At 52.0% G+C, this 22,549-nt stretch overlaps 1 protein-coding gene across 2 annotated transcripts in view; it reads left to right on the top strand.

The window, feature by feature from the left end:
* Tbc1d16 (TBC1 domain family member 16) overlaps nucleotides 1-17,902 on the top strand; it is a 63,413-nt gene extending 45,511 nt beyond the window's left edge. The window contains exons 3-11 of one of the 2 annotated variants that reach the window (XM_028786742.1): nucleotides 5,651-5,812; nucleotides 6,645-6,792; nucleotides 7,731-7,895; nucleotides 8,382-8,530; nucleotides 9,636-9,770; nucleotides 10,564-10,750; nucleotides 13,460-13,639; nucleotides 15,997-16,143; nucleotides 17,224-17,902. In XM_028786742.1, coding sequence (XP_028642575.1) covers nucleotides 5,651-5,812; nucleotides 6,645-6,792; nucleotides 7,731-7,895; nucleotides 8,382-8,530; nucleotides 9,636-9,770; nucleotides 10,564-10,750; nucleotides 13,460-13,639; nucleotides 15,997-16,143; nucleotides 17,224-17,472 — 1,522 coding nt within the window. In that variant the 3' untranslated portion in view covers nucleotides 17,473-17,902. Of the gene's footprint in view, nucleotides 1-5,650; nucleotides 5,813-6,644; nucleotides 6,793-7,727; nucleotides 7,896-8,381; nucleotides 8,531-9,635; nucleotides 9,771-10,563; nucleotides 10,751-13,459; nucleotides 13,640-15,996; nucleotides 16,144-17,223 lie in introns of both variants that reach the window. The other variant, XM_028786741.1, reaches the window with a different exon arrangement.
* Nucleotides 17,903-22,549: the final 4,647 nt, after the last annotated feature.

Below are 22,549 nucleotides of genomic sequence, written 5' to 3'. Positions count from 1 at the left end.
CCGTTGCTCAGTGTAATAATTTTGCCTGTGCTGTGTTGTCTGTGTGTCTGTGGCCCAGCCTTTGTCACTGAGTGCCTTCTGTGGTCTGTGTACCACACTGCTAATCTTTTCGGCTGGGTTGTTCTGGGTCTCCGTTCTCATGCTCAGAGCACTGTACACATGGACCTAAGTAACTGTTTCTTCCCACGCAGCACCGAGGAGTGCACTGTCTAACTGCAAGCAGAGGCTTGCCGCTTGCCCCAGGCTGCCCTTGAGCCACAGTCTTCCTGCCTCAGCCTCCCCAAGATCACAATTGCAAGCCTCTGCAGCCTTGCCCAGCTGAGACTGTATTTTAGAATTTCTTTTTTTTTTTTTGTATTTTAGAATTTCTTATAAATATTCAAGACACGAGTTCGGTTGGACATATGTTTTGTGGGAATTTTCTCTCAGGCTGTGACTTCCTTTCTTTCTTTCTCTTTTTCCTTTGATGAGGGTGCTTTGAAAAGAAGTTTTCTGCTTTTACTATCTTTGTGGTTTGTAGGGTGTGAGCCAAACCCCACCTGCCCTGTTGCAAGGTCTCAGATGCCAGAATATCTTTGAGATTACTGATACAGGGGGGCTGGCTTTATATTGTGATTATATTTTTAAATTAAATTTATTGCATTTATTAATTTGTGTGTTTGTGGGTTTGCTTGGGGCTGTACACGCAAGCCTCGGGGCATGTGTGAAGGTCAGAAGACGGTCTGCAGGAGTTGGTTCTCTCTCCACCATATGGGTCGTACGGTTCCAACCCAAGTTGCCAGACTCCATGGCAAGAAACCTTTACCTGCTGGGCCATCTCAGTAACTCAAAAGCGGTGGTGGTCAGGGAGTGCCCCAGGTTGACCGTTTTCACATTATGATCTGTAATCTATCTTGAGCTAACTTTGGGGTGTGGCATGAGGGAGTTGACTTGTCTTGTGGAGACGTCCAGTGGAGACACACCCATTGAGAAGGTGGACACGGTGTGTCTTCTCTCGCTGACCCTTTGATTTCTCTCAGCAGCCGTATGTTTTTAGTATGGCGGTCTCATCTGTGATCTCTGTTTGCTGGTGCATGTATATGTGTTCACGGCATGTGGGGATGTATGTCAAAGTTGACATCTGGTGTCTTCCTTGATCGGGCTCCTCCTGGACTCTCGCTGAGCCCAGAGCTCCCTGTTTCTGCTTGGCTAGCCAGTCAGCTTGCTCCGGGAATCCCTTTTCTACCTCCCAAGCACTGGGGTGATGTTGGGTTTTATTTGGGTTCTGGGGGAATAAACTCTTGTTGCTGTGCTTCCTCGGCCAGGCTTTATGCACTGAGCAGTCCCCGTGGGCCATGGTTTCTTTTCTGGCATATGTTAAATGTGCTCTTCCGTTTTCCAGTTGTGTCTGGATGATTCAAGCATGCAGGCTGTTCTTCTCTATTAACCTGCTAGCCTATAAACTCGCTCAGTTCACTCGCTGGCTCTAAGAGTTGTTTTATAATTCCCCAGAGAGGCTTCATATAAACAGTCACATCCTCTGCGCGATCTCTCCTCCCGTCTTTGTGGTCCCTCTTCCTCTTCCTGTCTTGTGCAGAGGTGAGGGCGGGCACTGGAGGGTACAGGATACCGGCGGAAGCCGGAGCCGTTACCTAGCTCCTGGTTTGTTCTCATTTAACTTTAGTTGTTTATTTTATTTATTTTACCCGTATGGGTGTTTGGCCGACACGTTTGTCTGTGTACCATGTGCATGTCTGGTGCCTCGGAGGTCAGAAGATGTTGGATCCCATGGAACTGGAGTTATAGATGGTTGTGACCCGTGATGTAGGTGCTGGGACCCAAACTGTAGTCCTCTGTAAGAGCAACCAGTGTTAGACACTGAGCGTCTCTCCAGCCCCAAGCTCCTGTTTTTGAGGGAAACAATTCCATCTTTCTAAGTACGTTAGCTATAGAGTGTGCACAGTGTCCTTCCTGTTCTAAGAACAGTCTCCTCTGTTCCTAGTTTCTGGGTTTTGTCAATTTTGCCAATAGGATATCCTGTATCTATCCACACATGTGATTCTGTGACTATTATCCTTGAATTAATTGCTAGAAAGGAAGCAAAACGGTTAAAACACACAGATATGTTAAGCCTTTTGCATTTTATTTCCAGATTGACATTCAGAGAAATCAGGCCAGTCTCTAAGCTGTCCCAAGGTATTCCTGAGGACCCTGGATTGTTTTATTATTATTATTATTATTATTATTATTATTATTATTATTATATTTGTTTGCCTGTTTGGTTTGTTTTTGAGATAAGGTCTCAGATGCTCTTTCCTGGCCTCCAGGGTGACTTCAACCTCAGATCCTTTAGCCTTTCCCTGTCAAGATCTGGGATTATAGGTATATGCCACCCCTCCTAGCTAAGATTCTAAATATTTATTTTTTATTCTTAGCCATGCATTTTTCTATATATGAGTACAGGTGCTCACAGAGGATTCACAGAAGAGAACTCCAGATGATGATTCCCTGAAACTAGGGTTACAGAGAGTGGCAGGGAGTTGTGAGCGGCCTGATGTGGGTGCTGGGATCTGAACTCGCATCTGCTGTAAGAACAGGATTCATACTTAACTGTGAGCTGTCTCTCTGGCCCCAGCTAAGATTTTATAATCTTTGAATTACCACCAACTTAATACCTACCTTCAGAACAGTCTTCTTTCGTATTTGAATTCATTTTATTACTCTAGATATGAGTAAATATAGTAAAAACTATTTAAAAGTAGTAAAAAAAATAGTTTTTGTGTATTCTCCAATAAAATGTCTTTTCTTTTTGTCATTGTCCTGTGTAGAATTCACTTCTATAATTTATTTGCATTTCTATATATTAACAGTATTAATCTTTAGCGTATGCAGTAAGCGACCAGTTTGTTCTTCAATTTATTGTTATCATTATTAATATACATTTATTTATTCATTTGTTTACTTTTTTTTTTTTCAAGACAGGGTTTCTCTGTGTAGTACTGGCTGTCCTGGAACTCACTCTGTAGACCAGGCTGGGCTCGAACTCAGAAATCCGCCTGCCTCTGCCTCCCAAGTGCTGGGATTAAAGGCGTGTGCCACCACTGCCCGGCTTGTTTAGTTTCTTTTGAGTCAGCATCTCATGTAGCCCAGGTTAGCTTCCAGCTCCCTGTGTCGCTCACCCATGCTGCCTTCAGGCTCCTCCGTCCCTCTTCCGTTTCTGGAGCATGGCCTTATGGGCTTGCACCACTGCACCTGGCCTGATAGACTTTTATTTAGCATGGTTGTTTCAGGTTCATTGCAGAGATTTCTCCTGTGTCCTTGGTGCCATGGGTACCCAGACGCCCCACCGTCAGTATCAGCCATGAGATCGCGGATGGGCCACACTGACGGAAGTCCACAGTTTGCACAAGGCATTCTCCTGCTGTTGTGTGCTCTCTGGTTTGGGACAAACGACCCTGTGGTGTCATACAGAGGATTGTATTGTCCCGTGCTCCACAGTGCGTGTCTCCTCTCCGCCAGCTCCTGGTAAACGCTGATATTTTAACTGTCTGCATAGCTCTCCTCTTTCTGTGTTGCCATGTTGACATCAGGGCAGGAAGCCTGACCACATAACCATTGTGTTCCAGAAGCATCTTAACTCCTGCCCTACTCCCGGGGACCAGCAGGGGCCTCTGCTTGTGGCCTGGCTCTGCCACCTGCTCTGTGGGGTTCTGGGAGGCTGGAGAATGGTGTTGTAGAATGTTATAGTGACCCGATAGCAATTAAAGGGGAGTGTGCCATGGACAGACCCAGCCGCTTCGCACATAGCTTATGGATGGCATGCAGGATGCGGTAGGCAGCAGCTCTTGGCAGACTCTCACCTAGACTGTGGATGAGGACTTTACGGTGTACAGAAAGAAGCAGGGTCCACTCAGGAAGACGAGGGTGCATCCTGGGCCTAAGGGAGGACCCTGCTGGGATGACTTCCTGACAGGTTGGGAAGGAGAGCCAGGCCACACACTGGCCAGGCATTCTGAGTATCAAGGGCTCTACTCTCCCCTTGATGGCTGAGAGGGAAGGAACTAGACCCAGGCTTCCAAGGAAGCTGTTCACTGGGTGGTAGACACTGGGTCTTCTGCTCTGGCAGAAAGCAGTTACTGACTGTGCTGACTCAGCGCAAGGCTGGAAACAGACTCTCTCGCCTTTGCTCAGACAATACCTTAGCTACTGATTGCAGAACACCACTGCCGCATCTCCAGGATTTAACCAATGATGCCCAAAACTGTATAATTACATATTTTTCAAAAGAACATGTAAATAGTCAGTGGGATTTTTTTTTTTTTGAAGCAAAATGACACTTGGAGGACAGACTTCAGGTTCCAGGCGTAGCTCCACTAGTTGCTAGCTGTGTGACCTTAGGGAAATTACAAACCCCCTCTGGGCCTTAGTTTCATTTTCTGAGCAGTAGGGTAATCCCAGTTTTCATGTAAAAATGAGGGCTGGCACAGGGCTCAGCGGGTAAAGTGCTTGCTGGCTTTGATCCCTAGCACTTACCCTAGCACTTACGTAAGAACACCTAGTGTTCTTTAGACTCCTAACAGTGGGAGTTGGGGTGTCTCTGACTCTTTTGCCTGCTTTTGGGATCCTTTTCCTCCTACTGGGTTGACTCGTCCAGCCTTGATATGAGGGCTTGTGCCTGATCTTATCATGACTTGTTTTGTTGGGTTGAGATCCCTGGGACGCCTGCTCTTTTCTGGAGAGAAAGGGAAAAAGAGTGGATCTGGGGGAGAGGGGAGGGGAAGGATAGGGGATGAAGGTTTGGTTGGTGTGTAATGTATAAAAGATTAATAAATAAATAAATAAATAAATGGCCATGTACCAAATAAATAAATAAATAAATAAATAAATAAATAAATAACAGGCCATGTACCACACACTGTTTCCTCAGTGCTGGGGAAATCAGAGGCAGGAGGAACCCTGGGACTTGTGCCAGGCAGCCAGTCTGGCCAATCAGTGAGCTCCAGGGTCACTTTGGGATGGAGGAAGAACCCCATTGTTGACTCCGGCCTTTACACACACTCTGCCCCACAGCACATGGGAAGTAGCCAAGCCCACGTATGTCCACAAGTCATTATGGATGCTTATAGTTAAATATTAGTTAAGTTAGTTATATTAGTCAGTCAGTCAGTCAGTCAGTTAATATTAGTAGCCCTTGTGTATCCCCCAGTAACCATTGTCTTTAAGAAATGGAGAAGAAATCTAAGCCTATGGGGAAGGCCCATACTGTTTAAGACTGACAGGCCGCTGTCCTCTTCAGGCCCAGGGACTTTACGGTTGCCCATTCCACACATATTCTGTTGCTACCTCCGTCTTATAAATAAGATGTAAAGGCTCAGAGAGGCCTGGTAACTCACCTTAAGTCGCAGAGTCGGCCCACGGAAAAAAATAAATAAACAAAACAAACAAACAAAAAATTATTCAAACCAGAGTATCACTGTTCTCAAAGAGTGCTGGGATCTGCTCTCTCAATGGCTTGTTCACTGACATCTGGACCGCGGTTTCCGTAGGGCGGGTTTCATCGTGTCCTCTGTATTTAAGCTCGGGGTGTATGTTACACGGCCCCCCTCCCTGTCCTTTCCCTGGGAGAGCATAGCACACAAATGAGACGACCTCACACCACCTCCTCCGCCAGCTCCCCCTGTAGCTCCGATGCCAACCTGCGGTTCCCTGACAGCAATGGCCTCCTGCAGACACCTCGCTGGGATGAGCCACAGCGGGGATGTGCTCTGGAGCAGATCTGCGGTGTGTTCCGAGTGGACCTGGGCCACATGCGCTCCCTGCGTCTCTTCTTCAGGTAAGAACCTATCCCCTGCTTCCTGGAAGCATGCATGTGTGCCTGCATGTATGTGCATACATGTATGTGCATGCGTGTAGGTATGCATAAGCACACATGTAGGGGGCACATACAGTCATGTGCATTTCCAGTCTCACGTGCAGCAGAGGGCTGCGACTGGTCTAGCCAATGCTAGCAGTTTCCTCCCTGACACACCCACAGTCATCTGTGGTCTCCCACCTGAGGCTGCCCAGCACCCCACTCATCCTCAGGCAAAGGGTGGCCTTCAGGAAAGAAAGCCCAGCAGGTGGGCGCTGCAGACTGCTGTGCCTTTCCTTCATAAACCCCGATTGCAGCCTCCTGACTGTGGTTTCTCATATCAGCCCAAGTCAGCACCAGCCAAAAGTACCTGTAGGAACCCCAGACCCATATTCCAGCCTTTCCCCGAGGGTGCTGAGGTGGTTGGGGTGACAGCTTTGAAAGAGATTTTGGAAGGCCCTCTCCTCTGTCCTCTTATGATCCAGCCATGAGATTAGAGGAGGCTTGAGAAACCCCTTATGAGATTGAGATCTCCATCCAGCAAGCCGGCCTCAACAAACTCCTCCAGGTCTCCAGGACAGCTCAGGAATGGTGCGCCCCGGGGGGGGGGGGGTCCCTCTGGATCCAGCTGCTTTGTTTCCTAGTTAGAGGGGGTACTGAGTTTTGTTGACTCTGCTCCCCCACACAAGCAGCCAGACTCCCTCGGGACTCACTGTTTCCTGCCCGAGGTGGCTGACAGAGGGCTCTGATTAAACTCGGAAATCAAAACCTGTGTTAATGTGTTCACCCCTCCCCGACCCCCGTGGCCCTTTAGTGACGAGGCTTGCACGAGTGGCCAGCTGGTGGTGGCCAGCCGAGAGAGTCAATACAAGATTTTTCACTTTCACCATGGCGGCCTGGACAAGCTCTCTGAGGTGTTTCAGCAATGGAAATTCTGCACGGAGACACATCTCAGGGACCAGGTAGCCCAGCCGACAGCGGGGTGGGACATGGTTGGTTACAGTGAGGGGTGGAAGCTCCTCCTTCAGGAGGCCAACCCCGAGGGTCTGGGACTGTCCCATCACACCTTCTATGGGGGTGTCTGGCTCTGGGGAGTCCCCTCTGAGGAGTATGGCATTTGGCTGTCTGTGTGGTTCAGAGTGGTTGACATCAGTGTGCTTGGGGAATGAAATCTGTGCCCAGGCCTTTCTGAAAGTCAACTTGAGCATTTGAAGATTCATGTTTTCACAAGGCTTTCTGCCATATTTTGCTCAATCTGCATACAGAGGTAATAAGAGCCTCTTAATCACCTGTTTAAGATACTGTATGTGCTTATTAGAACCGGGGGCTGACTTTACAGCTCCACCCTCCCGTAGAGCCCCCTGCTGGCTCCTCTTATTACGATAGTGGCAAACACCTCCCCCCCCACACCCCCACACCCCCACCCCCACCCCACCCCCGCAATGAGCAACCTTTGATTTTTGAATTAAATGTCAGCTGCGGTTTCTCCCTGGACTCGTGACTGCGCATGGAGACAATCTGACAGTCTGGCTCCCTGCTCACCCGAACAGCGAGCCTTTGTATGTAGCCGATCGAATGGAATCTATTGCAGGCTTTCCCTGGCAGAGGGAAGTCGGGCTCTAAGGGGTATTAATTCTGGTTTTCTTTGCGGCTGGGGCAGGAAGGGGATGGGGGCAGTGGAGGCTGTGAGTTGCAAAGGGAGAGAGATTTTAGGATGAAGGTATTTTCATTTTAATTGTGTCTAATTGCACTTGCCATTTAGGAGTTGTGTGCACAGACAGCGCCTCCCCTCCTCCCAGAGGAGAGAGTGGCTTTGACATCCTGGGAACAGCATCTCAGGCTTCAAAAGCCCGAGCTCTGAGAGCTGCTCTCCACCGGGTCCCTCCCACCCGTCCAGCAGGTCACGGATGAGAGGACATGCATGCAGTTCTCCATCCGAAGGCCTAAGCTGCCATCCTCTGAAATCCACCCTGAGGAGAGCCTGTACCGGAGGCTGGACGTGTCCGCCTGGCTCAATCACCTGAATGACCTGGGCCAGGTGGAGGAGGAATACAAGCTACGCCAGGTATGCAGGAGGCGCCTGGCCAACCTCCAAGGAGGCTCTTTAGTCAAGCAGCAGAGATGGAGGGTGGGTGGCCAGTCACCGCCTCCGGAGGGCTGGTCCGTGGCGTCAGGCTCTGTCCGGGTCCTCAGACCAAGCGCCCAGGCAGCTTCATTGAAAAGACAATTGCAGAGTTTGGGGATCCCATGTGGGCCTTGCGGACTCTTCAGTGTTGAAACCCCCAGGATTAGTCCGTGACGTGAGAACAGCGTGTTGATCTCAGAGTGCCACCCCGGGGGGGCTTTGACATTGAAATGAGCCAGTTTGTATCCTGTATGGGAATGCCTCTCCAGCACTTTCCCCTTGTAAACATGTGCAAATTGCCGGGGTCTGAATCGGAGGCTAGCCAAAGGACCCACGACACCCTTCTCTGGGGATTTGGGGGTTCTTTGAGCTCCCTGTTTTATACTCTTTTCCCCCCACCCCCTCAATTTGTACTGCTTCCTCCAGGCTATTTTCTTTGGTGGCATTGATGTGTCGATCCGGGGGGAGGTCTGGCCTTTCCTGCTGCACTACTATAGTCATGAGTCCACGTCGGAGGAACGGGAGGCGCTTCGTTCGCAGAAGCGAAGGGAATACGCAGCTATCCAGCAAAAGAGGTGCAAACCGGCCCCAGAAGTCCCTTCAAATCTCGGCAGGGAAGTGCAATTCACCGCTGACTGTTATAGTCTATGAACTGTGGTTTCTTTGGAGCGTGAGTCTCCTAAGAGCCAGCCCCATTGGCAGGATAGGGAAGTCACTACAGGGCACCCCCAGCACCATGGTCCAGGCCCCTTAGTTCTATCGCCAAGAGTTTTAGAATTTGTGTTTAACAGACTTAACTAGGGGTCGAGTACGGCTGAGCTGGAAACCTGACTTCAGAGGCTGAAGGTTTTCTCCACATGGGTTTCATGACCCACAGGCTGCAGTCAGCTCTCCTCTGAGGGGCTAGACCTGTTAGATGAGTTAAAATGAGGGTAGCCCCCTACACACACATATACATGTACACACGAATGCACACACATGTATACATGCACATGCGCATACATATACATGCACACACGTGCACATATCCTATTGGGAGCAAGAGGATTGGTGCTGACAGTACACACACATGTGCACACGCACACGCACACACATACCACACATGTACACACACATGCACACACATATGTACACGTGCACACACACATATATGCACATGTGCATATTGGGAGCAAGAGGATTGGTGCTGACAGTACACACACATGTGCACACACACACAAACACACATACCACACATGTACAAACACATGCACACACATATGCACATGCGCACACACATACATACATACATATATATATATATATATATATATATATATATATATATATGCACACACACATGCACATATCCTGTTGGAAGCAAGAGGGTCGGTGCTGACAGTACACACACATGTGCACACACACGCACAAACACACCGTACATGTACACACACACGCACACACATGTATACATGCACATGTGCATGCACACAAATACCACACACACACACACACATGCCCGGTTGGGAGCTGCTCACAGCCCTAGCAACAGAGGTTAGAGCTCAGCAGAGCACAGGCTTCTGTTTCCTGGACTGTTCGGCTACTCTAGCTCCCGGTGGACTGCTGTATTGCCCCCTCCCTGGTACTCCGGGCATCCCCTTCCATAGCTGACCTCAGGATTGTGCTCTGTCTGCCTCACAGGCTCTCTATGACTCCGGAGGAGCACAGAGCCTTCTGGCGTAATGTGCAGTTCACTGTGGACAAGGACGTGGTTCGGACAGATAGGAACAACCAGTTCTTCCGAGGGGATGACAATCCAAACGTGGAGAGCATGAGGTACCGGGTGACTCGGGACTCCTTGTGTGTAAGTCTGTGACTCTCTTTGACCCCCTGGCTACTGTGCACCACTCCTCCCAGGCCCAGAACAGGGGACTCCCAAGCTACTTCAGCAGAGGCCCCAGCTTCTGAACCTTGTGGTGGCCACCCAGTCCTATCTGACAGCAAAGCCCCTAACCCCCCTCCTTGCTGTTTACGAAGGATGCTCCCCAACCCAACCACTGTCTTCTCATCTCACGGACAGACCGTCATAACACCACGCAGAGCCAGAGGCTGCTATTTTTTATACTCTACTGCAGCATAGCAAATAACTGCACAAAATTAACAGCCAATAAATACGTGCCTGCCAGCCCACCCCCTGCCACAGATGGTGGACCATTAAGAAAGTCACACCCACAGTCCTGTGCAGCCTGTGTTCTGGGCTCCGGGCCTGGTGAACGGCTGTTATCACTTGCAAAGGGAGTCCCACTGACTCACTTCCCTCAGAACCCAGACTTTCTTTTTAAAGGCAGCGTTTCTCTGTGTAGCTCTAGCTATCCCGGAACTCTATGTAGATCAGGCTGGCCTCAACATCAAAGAGACTGTACTGCCCACTGAGTGTTAGGATTAAAGGTATGTATACCACACCTAGCCAATACCTCATACTCTTGAGATAGTCAGGGTTTGTGGCACCTGCCACTGGCTGTTGCCTCTGCCTCCCCTGACACCGAGATGAAGGAGGGACCCAGCACTGTCACAACAGCAAGGGTAGGATGGCTCAAGCCACCTTTACTCAAGCCCACTGCCCCACCAGGAGGATCCTGCTGAACTACGCTGTGTACAACCCAGCCATCGGCTACTCACAGGGCATGTCCGATCTGGTGGCACCTATCCTGGCTGAGGTCTTGGATGAATCAGACACCTTCTGGTGCTTCGTGGGTTTGATGCAGAACACCATCTTTGTCAGCTCTCCCCGGGACGAGGACATGGAGAGACAGCTGGTGAGGGGTGGAGCCATGTGTGTGAATATATTTGTGCTTGTGTATATGTGGGTATGTGTGTTTACATCTGTGTGCACATGTGTGTGTGCGCACTCGAGTGTGTGTGCACACGTGTGTGTGTCTGTGCACTGGAGGGCTCAGATAGATAGCACTCTGCCTCCTGTTGTTGCTTGGGTCTTGATGGTGAGATGCAGCCATGTTATCAGGGGTCAGAGGTTAGCAGAAAACCAGAATCTCTGCTGACAGGACACAGGCCTTCTGGGAAGGACTAGTCACCTACATTTGGGTCTGAGTCAGCCTCTAATCCATTCCTCCTGAAGGACAACTGTTCAAGGTCCTACCCTGGTGGCTTCCTGCCTTCCTGCAGAGCCATTAATCCAGCCTCCTCGGAAGAGCAAGGAAAAAGAGGTTTATGCTACCTGGTTCAGGTATGTGTGAATAGCAGAGCCCAATACAGGCAGCCAGGGCAGCTGTGTGCAATGGGACATCCAGCAGGCAAGTCTCACATCTCCACCCCCAAAAGCTGACCTTGTTGTGACACTCAGCTAACACTGGCCTCAAGTCCTCCCCCATAGAGATCAGCTGTACACAAACCAGGCATCACCAGGTGATGGGGACTAGATCTTGTCATTGCAACGCACCTGTGTTTGTGTCAAGCCCCTGCCCAGTTCCAGGTCCTGGGTAGGTAGCCTGCCCTCAGTCCTGCAGATGATCTGGTCTGGAAGCAGATAAGCTGACAGAATGGATGTATGAAGAGAAGGCACTGGACCCTGGAGACAGGAGTCCCAGGCACCCTCCCACCCCCATGACCGTGTCTTTTGCATATGGGTCAGACCTCAAACATTGGAGACTCAGCTAAACAGAGGGCTTTGGATAATCACAATCAGTGGCCCCTTGCTGGACATGGCGTACCTCATGCAGTGAGGGCAGAGCCGAGGGAGGGCAGAGAGCATGTCTTATAGATCAACCACTGGGAACAGAGGGCTGACCACAGCAAAGGTATAGGGAGAAACAGCTGCCTGCAGGAGGAATGGAGCATCCTGACGGTTGTGCAGATAGGACAGCTATTACAGAGCTGTCAGCCATATGGTGGCCTTGACCTTCCGTGGGCCACAGACTGGAGATCCTGGCCAGTCAGGAAGGACTCCTAGACTCCAGAGCCACACAGCTCCAGGCATGGGGAAGGAGAGTGTGCTTGCTTTGGAGAGGTGCAGAGTCCTGAGGCCCTGCTGTGTTCAGCAGCACTGACCCTAACCAGGAACCAGGCCCCTGCCACATCGTGCATGCCTGTGATGTCAGGTTTCCGTGGTACCCAGGGAGGCAATTACAGGGTCTGACGCCATCACCCTGCAGCCTGGCGGCACATGGCCAGTGACTCATTAGCTGCTGGAGACTGGTTTTCTAGTGGTGTCAGTGAAGTCGGCAGCCCCCACCCGGTGCTGCCAGAAATAGCCTCTGTCGTCAAGTCCCATGCAACCTGGTGACCCAACACACAGGAATCCAAACTCAGACATGTATGCTCTCCCTTAATCAGCTGTGGGAGATGCTGGACCATGGTGGGATGGAAGGAATTCACACTACTCACCCTGCCTGGTTGGGCATACATTTAGAAACAGCCGCTGGGGGTCGGCTGAGGCTGGGGGATGACTTCATACTAAGTCAGCCTCCTTGACCACCCAGGAGATCATACTGTGCCTAGGGCTAAACCATGGTCTCCTTCTAGAATATCTTTAAATCTAAGATGAACTGGAAGACGGGCGTGAGCGAGGTTCTAGTGGTAGAGGCTGGGGGATGACTCAGACAGCAAAGTTGTACAAGCATTTGGACCCGAGCCCAGATCTCCAGAACCCAGGTAATATCCTGGGCGTGTACTGGGAAAGTTCACACAGGTAGATCCTTGGAGCTTACTGCCCAGTCAGCCTAGCTAATTGGCAAGTCCTAGGTTTAGTGAGTGACTCCATCTCAGGCTAGCCCAGAGGTTAATATCATATACTGCTCTTGCAGAGGACCTGGATTTTATTCCTAGCACCTACACCAGGCAGCTCACAATAGCCTGTAATCCCAGTTTCAGAGAGCTCTAACTCCCCTGGCCTACTCGGCTACCTGAAGTCATGTGCACAGACTACACACATAATTTAAGATAATAAAATGAGGGCTGGAGAGAGAGCTCAGTGGCTAAGAGCACCGATTGCTCTTGCTGAGGGCTTGGAGTTGGATCCCAGGACCCATATGGTGTCTCTCAACCATCTGCAACTCCAGTTCCAGGGGGTCCGACCCCCTCTTCTGGCTTCCCTGAACACCAGGCACTGCTGCGGTGCACAGATGAGTGGGCAGATTATTCATACGCACAAAATAAATCATTTCAAGTTTTAAAATAATACAATAAGTCTCTTTTAAAAAAAATAAAATAAGGCAAACTGTTAGAAGACACTCAATGTCATATACATGCATACTCTCTCTCTCTCTCTCTCTCTCTCTCACACACACACACACACACACACACACACACACGGAGGTTGCGGGGGCAGGGGTCCAATAGTAGGCTGACATGCTGGCTGGCATGCTGGCTGGCTGATGTGTTTGGCAGACATGGAGACTTCCTGTGTGTGCTTTTGGAGTTGAAGGCATTCTGAGTATCGATCTTCCTGACCCTGGTAAGCAGGCTCGCCCAGAGCCTGGGTAATACCCCCTCCACTCTCCCACCCCAAGCTGTACCTGCGGGAGCTGCTCCGGCTGACACACCAACGCTTCTACCAACACCTGGTCTCCCTGGGTGAGGATGGCCTCCAGATGCTCTTCTGCCACCGTTGGCTCCTGCTCTGCTTCAAGAGGGAGTTTCCTGAGGCCGAGGCCCTGCGCATCTGGGAAGCCTGCTGGGCCCACTACCAGGTGAGCCGTGCCACCCCTGAGTGCAGCTACCATCCTGCTGGGGAGGGAGGGTCAGGGGATCACCCTGAGCCTCCTCTTTGCGTGGGGCGTCTCCTCCTTCGTGCTCCACCCACTCACCACACCACTCTCCTAGCTAGTGTTTTCCAGGCCTGTGCAGCCGGCTTCAGACTTCTCCTCCCCTGTAATTGAAATCCATGTAAATTGCTGGCTGACTTGCTCGTGACTGCATTCTGGGCTGAGCTCCCTCTTGTCACTGCCGGTCAATGGGAGGAACATGAGTACCACAGGACAGTTAGACAGCCTGAGGATGTATGTGCCTACATATGCAGTGGCTGGTGCTGTCCTGCCCTGCCCTCTGGGACTGCTGGGCCACCCTGAGCACCTGCCTTCCCACAGTGTCAGAGCCTGGATCAGTGATGCGGGCATCCACCTGTGTTCACCATGACCAGTGTCTCTTCTGTCAACTCCTCTCTGACCACAGGGCTGACTGCCACACAGCATCAACACCCAAGCCATCAGTGTAAGAAAGTAGGCAAGTCATTTCACGCCATTGGCCTTAAACATGATAATACCAAAGGACCAAAGGCTGGGGAGATTACTCAGTGGTAAGCGCCCGCCTTGCAAGCTTGCAGATCTGCATCGGAGTGTCTGAACCTATGTTTTTTGTTTTTTGTTTTTTTTTAAAAAGTAGGCGTGCCAGGTGTAGTAGCGCACGCTTTTAATCCCGGCATTTGAGAGCCGTTTTTGTGAGTTCCAGGAAAGTTAAGGCTGCAAAGTGCAAACTTGTCTCAAAAGAAAAAAAAAAAAAAACAGCGCACACCCATGGCCCCAGTGCTGAAGAAACAGCAGACACAGGCAAGTCCACAGAACTCGCTAGCCAGTCAGTCTGGCCTAGCTTAATTGCTAAGCTCCAGGTCCCAGTGAGAGACCCTGAGATACTGTCTTCTGGCCTCATGTACATGTGTGCATACATACATGCACTCACACACTTGCACGAACATCAGTACCACCTGTGTGTCCAGGGCGCAGCTCTGCCTGCCTCCACCTCAACCCCCAGCTGTGAAAAACACACACTGAAGTCTCTCTCCTTCTGTCACCCGCAACATCAGTCCACTGGCTTGCTAGTACATCCTAGACTTAAGGCTGTTCTGAGAGGCCAGGAAGACTGGGTGATGAGGAAGGCACCCATCCATCCTCTGAGGCTGTTGTCAGTACCCCCTCCTCAGCAGCCCACAAAACCCACAAAGTAAGTTCACATTACCTACAGATGTGGGGATCTATGGTCACATCTGGAATCATCTCCATCTTCCATCAGCCGAGGTTAGGAGGAGAGGAAAGGCAGGTGGGCCGTGAACGACCTCCAGAAGGGAGCCACTGCAGGACGAGGCCTCCCAAAGGGAAGACATCATACAGTCCTCTGCTGCGGCTTACTGCTGTGCGCCTGCCCGGGAGCTGGGATTTGCCCTGTGCTCTGTCCCAGTCTCTGCAGAGTGTGTCTCAGGCTCCTATCCCTCCTTCAGAAGCACTCCTCCCTGCAAAGCTAGGGGGAAGAACTGTGGACTCCAGCGCCCATAGCACTGCACTCTGCTGATCTGGTTAGGAGATGACAGGCCACGTGGTGTTATCAGGCTACTCAACAGGGACTTCCTAGACACCGCCACCCCTGTCCTTCTTCTACTTCAGGATAGAGCACTTTCAGGTGTCCAGGCTGGATAGCCTATAGGGACTGCCTGCCACTCGACCAGGCACCACAAGGTGGCCCTGAAGGAGGGCAGGGAGGGACTGTGGGTCCTGGAAAAGAAGGCTAGAGGCAACAAGATAGTAGCAGCCCCCATGGGACCTCTAGGGAGTCACTTAGTAGGGGTATTCCCACATGCTCAGCTGCCAGCCGTAGAGCAGCTACCCATGCTAGGGATACTTGGCTGATAGAGAGGGACACCCCACCAGGAAGTTGGCTGCCAGAACGTCTTCCATGTCGATGATCTATTCTACAGCCTATAGGAGGCAGTCTGGTTAATCCTTTGCACATATACACATGGCACCCTCAAGACCCCTGTGAATGAGACTCTACAGTGAGAGCTCAGACAGGCTGGGGAGGAGGGTGTGCTTTGCCGTCCTCGAAGACACCTCCCAAGAGAGCACCAACAGCCATGATGTGCCACAATTATCATCTGTTAGTACGTCCCAGCTGCCCCGGGTGTAGCAGCTAACACTGGTCCTGTCTTCAGTGGAGGATGCTGCGGGTGGTGTAGTTTCCTAGAGCACGGGCCTGGACCCAGGTAGCCTGAGCCAGACTCAGGGCCGAACTCTGGCTCAGACTTGGCAGGGCCCCTCTTAAGTTCTCCGTGTCCCCGCAGACGGACTACTTCCACCTGTTCATCTGTGTGGCCATCGTCGCCATCTACGGGGATGATGTCATCGAGCAACAACTGGCCACGGATCAGATGCTCCTGCACTTCGGAAACCTGGCCATGCATATGAACGGAGAATTGGTGCTCAGGAAGGTGGGTACCCTGGCCGGGCCTGTCAGGCTTGTCCTGCACATCAGCAGGCCATATGCTTTACAGCCCTGCGCACGGAGGGAGGCGTGAGCAAGATGGTAGAGAAGGGATGGGGGTTCTAGGCAGTCCCTGTTGAGTATCCTGATACTCACACCTCACAGACCCACCCCTACATGTAAAGCTTTGTCTTACCTCAAGGACCCAGCCCTGCACACAGAACTCCGCCCATGCCTCACAATCACACCCCTGCCCATGGAGCCCTGTCCACACCACAGAATGATACCCAGCTTGCATCTGGAGCCCCTCTCGCATCACAGAGCCCTGCCTCTGCACCCGGGTATCACCCCACAACGCAGAGCTCCACCCTACCTTGTCGGGCTTTTCTACCAAGTCCATGTGAATAGTACAGTCCCAGTGGGACTGCCATGTCTCTACTTTGGCCTTATGGTCCTCAGAGAGCCATCACTGGACACAGCCTCTTTGATTTGCTGTAGTGTGTGAATGCCCACCCAGCCTGTATAAATCTTCACCCAGGAGTGCCTCCTTCCGGTCCAGAGTTAGGAAAGTGAGGATGAGAAGACAGAGCCAAGAGAGGACGTAGCCCATCCATGGCTGGCAGAAGCAACCTTGATGCGCAGCCAATTCCTGCTTCCCATGACCTAGCTGGCAGTCCTTTGGATTCAGGCCTCTGATGGTCCATGGGGACAAGAAGGGGTCCTCAGGCCCCTCACTGCACCGGGCTCCCCAGACAGACCTTGCAGGGGCCGAAGATAGCTCTGAAAGGCATGGACAAAGTACAGGGGCCTTTTACTAGCCTGAGGGGATTGGGACTGAGTTAGAGGGGCCTGTGAAGGGACAGGAAGGGCTGTGTGGCTCTGTCATTGGTGGCCACCTATATAATCTGGGAACTCTGTGTCTTAAACTGCCCAAATATCTCATGGTCCCTTTTTGACAGCCAGTAGAGACCTGTGGCACTGTGCTGTCCCCACGTAGTGAGCCTATAGGTGTGGCCCTTGCTTCTACAGTGTTCCACTTGTGTCCCGATGGCCTTTCTGTTCCCTTTAACCTGTCCTCTCTCTGCAGGCCAGGAGTCTCCTGTACCAGTTCCGCCTTCTGCCACGGATCCCCTGCAGCCTGCATGACCTGTGTAAGCTGTGTGGGACAGGCATGTGGGACAGCGGGTACATGCCAGCTGTGGAGTGTGCCGGCCACCACTCGGGCTCAGAGAGCTGTCCCTATGGGGGCACAGTGGAGATGCCGTCACCCAAGACCCCAAGAGAAGGCAAAAAAGGCCCAAAGGCACCACGGGAGGCCTTTGGTTTCCGAAGATAAGAAAGCCCCTGCCCTTGACCATGGGCGAGGGGACCTCCATGAGGTCCTGGGCAAGTGGGGGGAGGGAGGGGACGGACATGGAGAGGACATGAGGTCAAAGCCTCTGACCGAGGTGAAGGGAACCTTGTCAGGCTCCAGAACTGACAGCAGGTATCAGCTGTCCCAAGAATTTAGCTCCTGAAAGGCTGGTCCCAGGATGTCTGGCTAGCCACTGGAATGAAGGCTGCTGGTTGGCTGGGGGTTCCAGAAGAGGCCAAGCCTCAAGCCGTGGGCAAGGCAGGGACTAGAAAAGGCCTTGTCCTCACACCAGCACCAAGGGACACAGAGGAGCAGGATTGTTGTCTGAGAGAGTCAGGCACATTTGCGAAGCTTCTTGGTCACAGCTGCAAGACTGGTATGAAGGTGCCTGTCCAAAAGAGAAAGAAAAAGAAGGGAGGGAGGGAGGGGTGGGGGAAGAAAAGCTTGTGAGGGGAGGTGTTCAGGCCTGGGCTTCTCACAGTGCTCCCCTGTTCTGTGGCCTGCTATGTATGTAGGACATGCCTACTCCAGCCAGAGGAGCAGGCTGGTAGACAAGTCAGATACACCCTCCACTTGGGTCCTCCCCTGAGGGTAAGGTTTGTCTTCTCTACCAGAAACAACAACCCACTGGGGCCTGAATGGGTTGATGGGTGTGGTATGCACAACCATGAGGTCGTCTGAATACTAGGTCCTGGAGAAGGCAGAGTATATAACTCCCCAGCCAAGACAAAGGCGTCTGACATAGCTGGGGAGGTGCCTCCACCACCATGCAGGACCTAGGGGGCTTCTGTTCCTTGGCTTCACCCTAGCTCAGCAACACTGGGATTCTCTTCCTCTTAAGAAGGAAAAAGTCACGCCCACACTCCACACTCCAAAGCTGAGGGTTGTGGTTGGATAAATGTATGTTCCAGAGCGTTCCTAGCCAGGGTCCCAAAAGCTGGTGCAAGCAAGGAGCCTGGATTCCTTCACCAAGGGCTGAATCCTCATAGTGGATGCAGGGTGGTTGGAGGTGCCCTGCTTTTTGGCTTTTCTCATTTGAGAGTGGTGCTGCAGGACGGTGCCACATTTAAAGGTGCTGACCAGAATGAGAGGGGCGGAGCCTCAGAATAAGAAAGGCGGGGCCTGAGAGTAAGAAGGGTGGGGTCTCAGAATGGGAGGGAGCGAGGCCTCAAATGAGATGGGCGGAGCCTCCGCGTGAAAGGGGCGGGGCCTCAGACTGAGGGGGGGTCTCAGAATGTGAAGGGTGAGGCTCAGAATGAGAGGGGCAGGCACTTAAAATGAGAGGGGGCAAGGCTTCAAAATGAGGACCGGTGCCTCAAAATAAGAGGGGTGGAGCCTCAGAATGAGAAGAATGTGGGGGGAAGGCCTCTTACAGGCCTCTCTTCTCAGCTTCCCTTTCTCCATGAGCTCATCCCCCCTCTGCAGGCACTTCTGAGAATGTGGGTCCTTCTAGGAAGAGCCTTTGGAAGAGGATGTCCTGATCTTGGGGGGTATTGTCTGCTGTGAGCAACAGTGCAGTCCTGGGAGTGGTCTTTTGTCGGAATTGCTTTCTATACTGGCTTCTGACACTTTCTTGAAGCTAGGGCCAAAAACAGGTATATTCACTGCCTGTTACCCCAGTAACAGAAATACAGGGCAGGGCCTCAGTGACCTAGAACTCTGTGCACCTGGCTGGCACAGACCCTGGGACTGCAGTCCAGGCGGGTGGTTCTTGTCTTGGATAGTTTGGCCCATTACTTCTGGGGTTGTCATCATCTCTGAAATCCCCGTGGGTGGTGTATATGGGTGTGAGACAGCACTGGCCTCTGGGTCTTAGGTTACCCCATGACTGTAGAGGCAGAAACAGACAGTGTTTTTTTTTTTTTTTAAAGTGGATACCCCACTCACTAACCACGCAAAGGTCAAAGCAAACGAAGCCAGTATCCAGCACTGGGAAAGCAAGCCCTCATCTTTGGGTCTTCTCTTGGTAGTCATGTGACAGAAGTCTGGTAATTCAGAGAGGTCCCACAGGCCTACCACCCCAAGAAATCTAGGTACAGATCCCTGCTTTCCTGGAAAGGAACCAACTCCTTCCCTACCCCTCTACAGGATCACATTCTGTACTGTACCCCAATATCTACACTGTGCTGTGTTGGGTGGGGACAGCAGGAGCAGACTCAGACAGTCCCATTGGAGAGTCTCAATTAGAGAGCATTTATTCTAAGTCTCTAGCTTCCACAATCCCCCTACCCCCCGCTGCTGCTCTCCAAAACCTGACCCAGGCTGTTCAGTGCCAGCCTTGTGCCAGGTTTCCCATCTAGTCCTACGGACTACCAGACCCTGGTGTTACTTCAGCATCAGGCCAGCTGGGGCCTCTGCAGCCAGACATGGTGTGTGGGCTCTTGGAGCTCCCCTCCGCTCTGCTCTGAGGAGTAGAGAGGCCCCTCACAGAACAGCAACCTTAATCTGGATGCAATTAGAGGAAACCAGCCAAATGCCCTGTGGCAGCTGTTACCCCGGGATTATTCCCAGCCAGCAAAAGGCATTAGAGTGATAATTCAGTCATTAGACTTCGAGCGGTCTCACCGCCAAGACTTACAAATCACGGGTAATCAGCACGCACACCGTCCCTTGGCCACGAGGCTTATTTAACCCATTTTTTAAAATGATGCTTAATGCCACTGGCCAGCCCGTCTGTGTGCGCATGCCCCACTGATAATGTCTGTGCTGACGACATTGCCTAATGTCATCAAGGCCCTGTCATCTAGGGGCCCTGGGAAAGAAGGACGCCTTTGATGTGTGTGTGTGCTGTCACTGCTGAGACATGATGCTACCTTGGAAAGGATCTGTCACTTCTGACTCACTCTCCAAGGAGAGCAGGCAGCGAAGGGGAGGGGGCAGTACCCAGCGGAGAGGACAGAGGACAGGGTTGGAGCAGAATGCGTCCTCCTCCCTCTGGGCTAGAGGATGGCCTCACTGGAAATAGGAAAGACACTGCCTCCCCGGAAAGTTCACCTGAAGTGCCAGCCAGGAGACCTAGCCAGGCTCTGGTGAGGAAGGCCGAAGTCCCAGATCGGCTGTTAGTAACCTTGAGCTGGCTGACAGATCTATCCGACCCGGGTGAGGGAGGGGGACATGTTACACTCAGGAGGGGCCTTGGCTTTTGAGTGCAGGACACCAGCCCAAAAGAAGGTTTCCTGGAGCTGGTGCCTTTGATGGCCCGGGTGGGATGGCAATAAATAAATGGTGAGAGGAAGGCCGGCTGTCAGGGTCAGCTCCTGAAAGCCTTTGACCTCTTTTCTGTATGTGTGTTTTCCTCACCGCTTTGCTGGGGTTTTGCTGTGCTGGGGGAGGGGGCATGCAGTATGCAGTACGTGGAACTTGGGGCCACATTTATTGCAGCCTGCTTGATGGAGATCAACCCCAGGGTGCCAGGAATCCGCCTGTGGCCTCCCTCCCCTCTTTCAGCTCCCTTTCACTGCAGTCAGCCTGGGAGTGTCAGGAACATCCTGGGCTGGCTAGACAGAGGGAAGGAACCTGGCAGAGGTCCCTGGAGGCCACCCTGCCTAGAACTGAGATGGATGACAAGTCCCCCGGAAAACTTATGCAGGGCTATGGCCTGGGTTAGAGGTGATCGAGGACTGCCACCCAGCTGGGCCACCAGAGAGGACACGGGGAAACTAGCTAGCGTGAGGCTGGATCTGACAGATCCCTGGAGCCCCTGAAGAACCTAGTGGCCTCTGGATGTTAGCCTTGTGTTTCTATGGAGGTTGTGGTACATTTTGTCCTGGACTAACCTTGTCTAGCTGGACTGGGACACCCCAAATCTAAGAAGCCAGTTTCCCCTAGAGCTTCTGCACCAGGGAGCGAGGGGTTTCCCCAGCTGACTTCCTTGCCTGTAAAAGGGGAACAAGGCCCTCCCGCAGACTCCTTTAAAAGACTGCTCTAAGGATGCCATGAGGGTGGCTATCTATGGCCCAGGGACCTCACCCACCACTCAGGGAAGAGCACACTGGCCTTAGCCTTCCACAGCAGTGACCGAGAAGGGCTGTCCACTCCTAGTCGAGTGCCCTCCCTGGTCTGAAGTCAGCAAACCATTGCGTCTCCTGCACATCTCTGCCTTGCTGAGTGTCCTCTGCAGAGGGCAAATCTCTCTGTAATGTTCACCCCGTGCCACCCACACCGACCCTGAAGAAAAATGAGCCACAAAGCCACCTCAGAGGTCTCGGTCTGCGCTTAGCTGTGCACATAGGTGTGTGCAGAGCTCTTCCATGGATGACCTCACCCCTCGGAGGGGAAGACCCTTTCCTGAGGACTCTGCACTTTCTAAGCAGCTGCATGCAGATGCCTGCCGTCACCAGGCCTTTAAATACATTGTGTTCAGTTCCAGGTGGGAAGATAGCATTTCAGGTTCTCAGAAATCAAGTCACATGACTGTCTTTCTCCCGTTACTTTCAGAGCACACTTTGAGGATAAGGAGGACAGCTTTTTGTGTGTTTCATTCTGTTTTTAAAGTAACAAAATATCCCCATTGCTAACGTCTAAGGCAAGTGATTCGTTTCTCTGTTGAGTTTTGTTTTTTTAAGCAGTTCCCCTTCCAGTCAAGGTCAGGACTGGTCACCATGACCCCTGTGAATCATGACCCTCATGGTCTCCTCACAAAACAAATAAAATAGTATCACCACACACATGGTCCTGCGCCTTGAGAAAGCCCCAGTGAACGTGGCCAGGTCAGGCTGCCCAGGGTTGGGCAGAGAGGCCCTGTCGAAGAACTAGGGGTGGCTGGGAGGTCTTCAGCCACCACCAGCCTGCCCAGCTCCTTGGCTGCTCTGAGAGTATTGGGAAGCAGAGCTGGTGAGGCCTGAGATGCAGAACCAGAAGGAAGATCTACAGGCCCTGCTCTGGGAAGGCCAGGGACATGTCTGGAAGGTCGCTCTGGGCCTGGCAATGGAGAGAGAAGGGCCGTGGTGAACCCAGGGGTGCTTTATGGGCTTCCAGACTGTTACTTCAGAGCACATGAAACCCAGGCTGGAAACTCTAACAGCGTCTGACAGAGCCTTAGCTGCTGCCCTGCTCCGAT

The sequence above is a fragment of the Grammomys surdaster genome, unplaced genomic scaffold (genome assembly GCF_004785775.1).
Source record: "Grammomys surdaster isolate TR1022 unplaced genomic scaffold, NIH_TR_1.0 125565, whole genome shotgun sequence".
Lineage (NCBI taxonomy): Eukaryota > Metazoa > Chordata > Mammalia > Rodentia > Muridae > Grammomys > Grammomys surdaster.
Note: the sequence above shows the minus strand (reverse complement) of the source record. Positions and strands in the feature narration are given on the sequence as shown.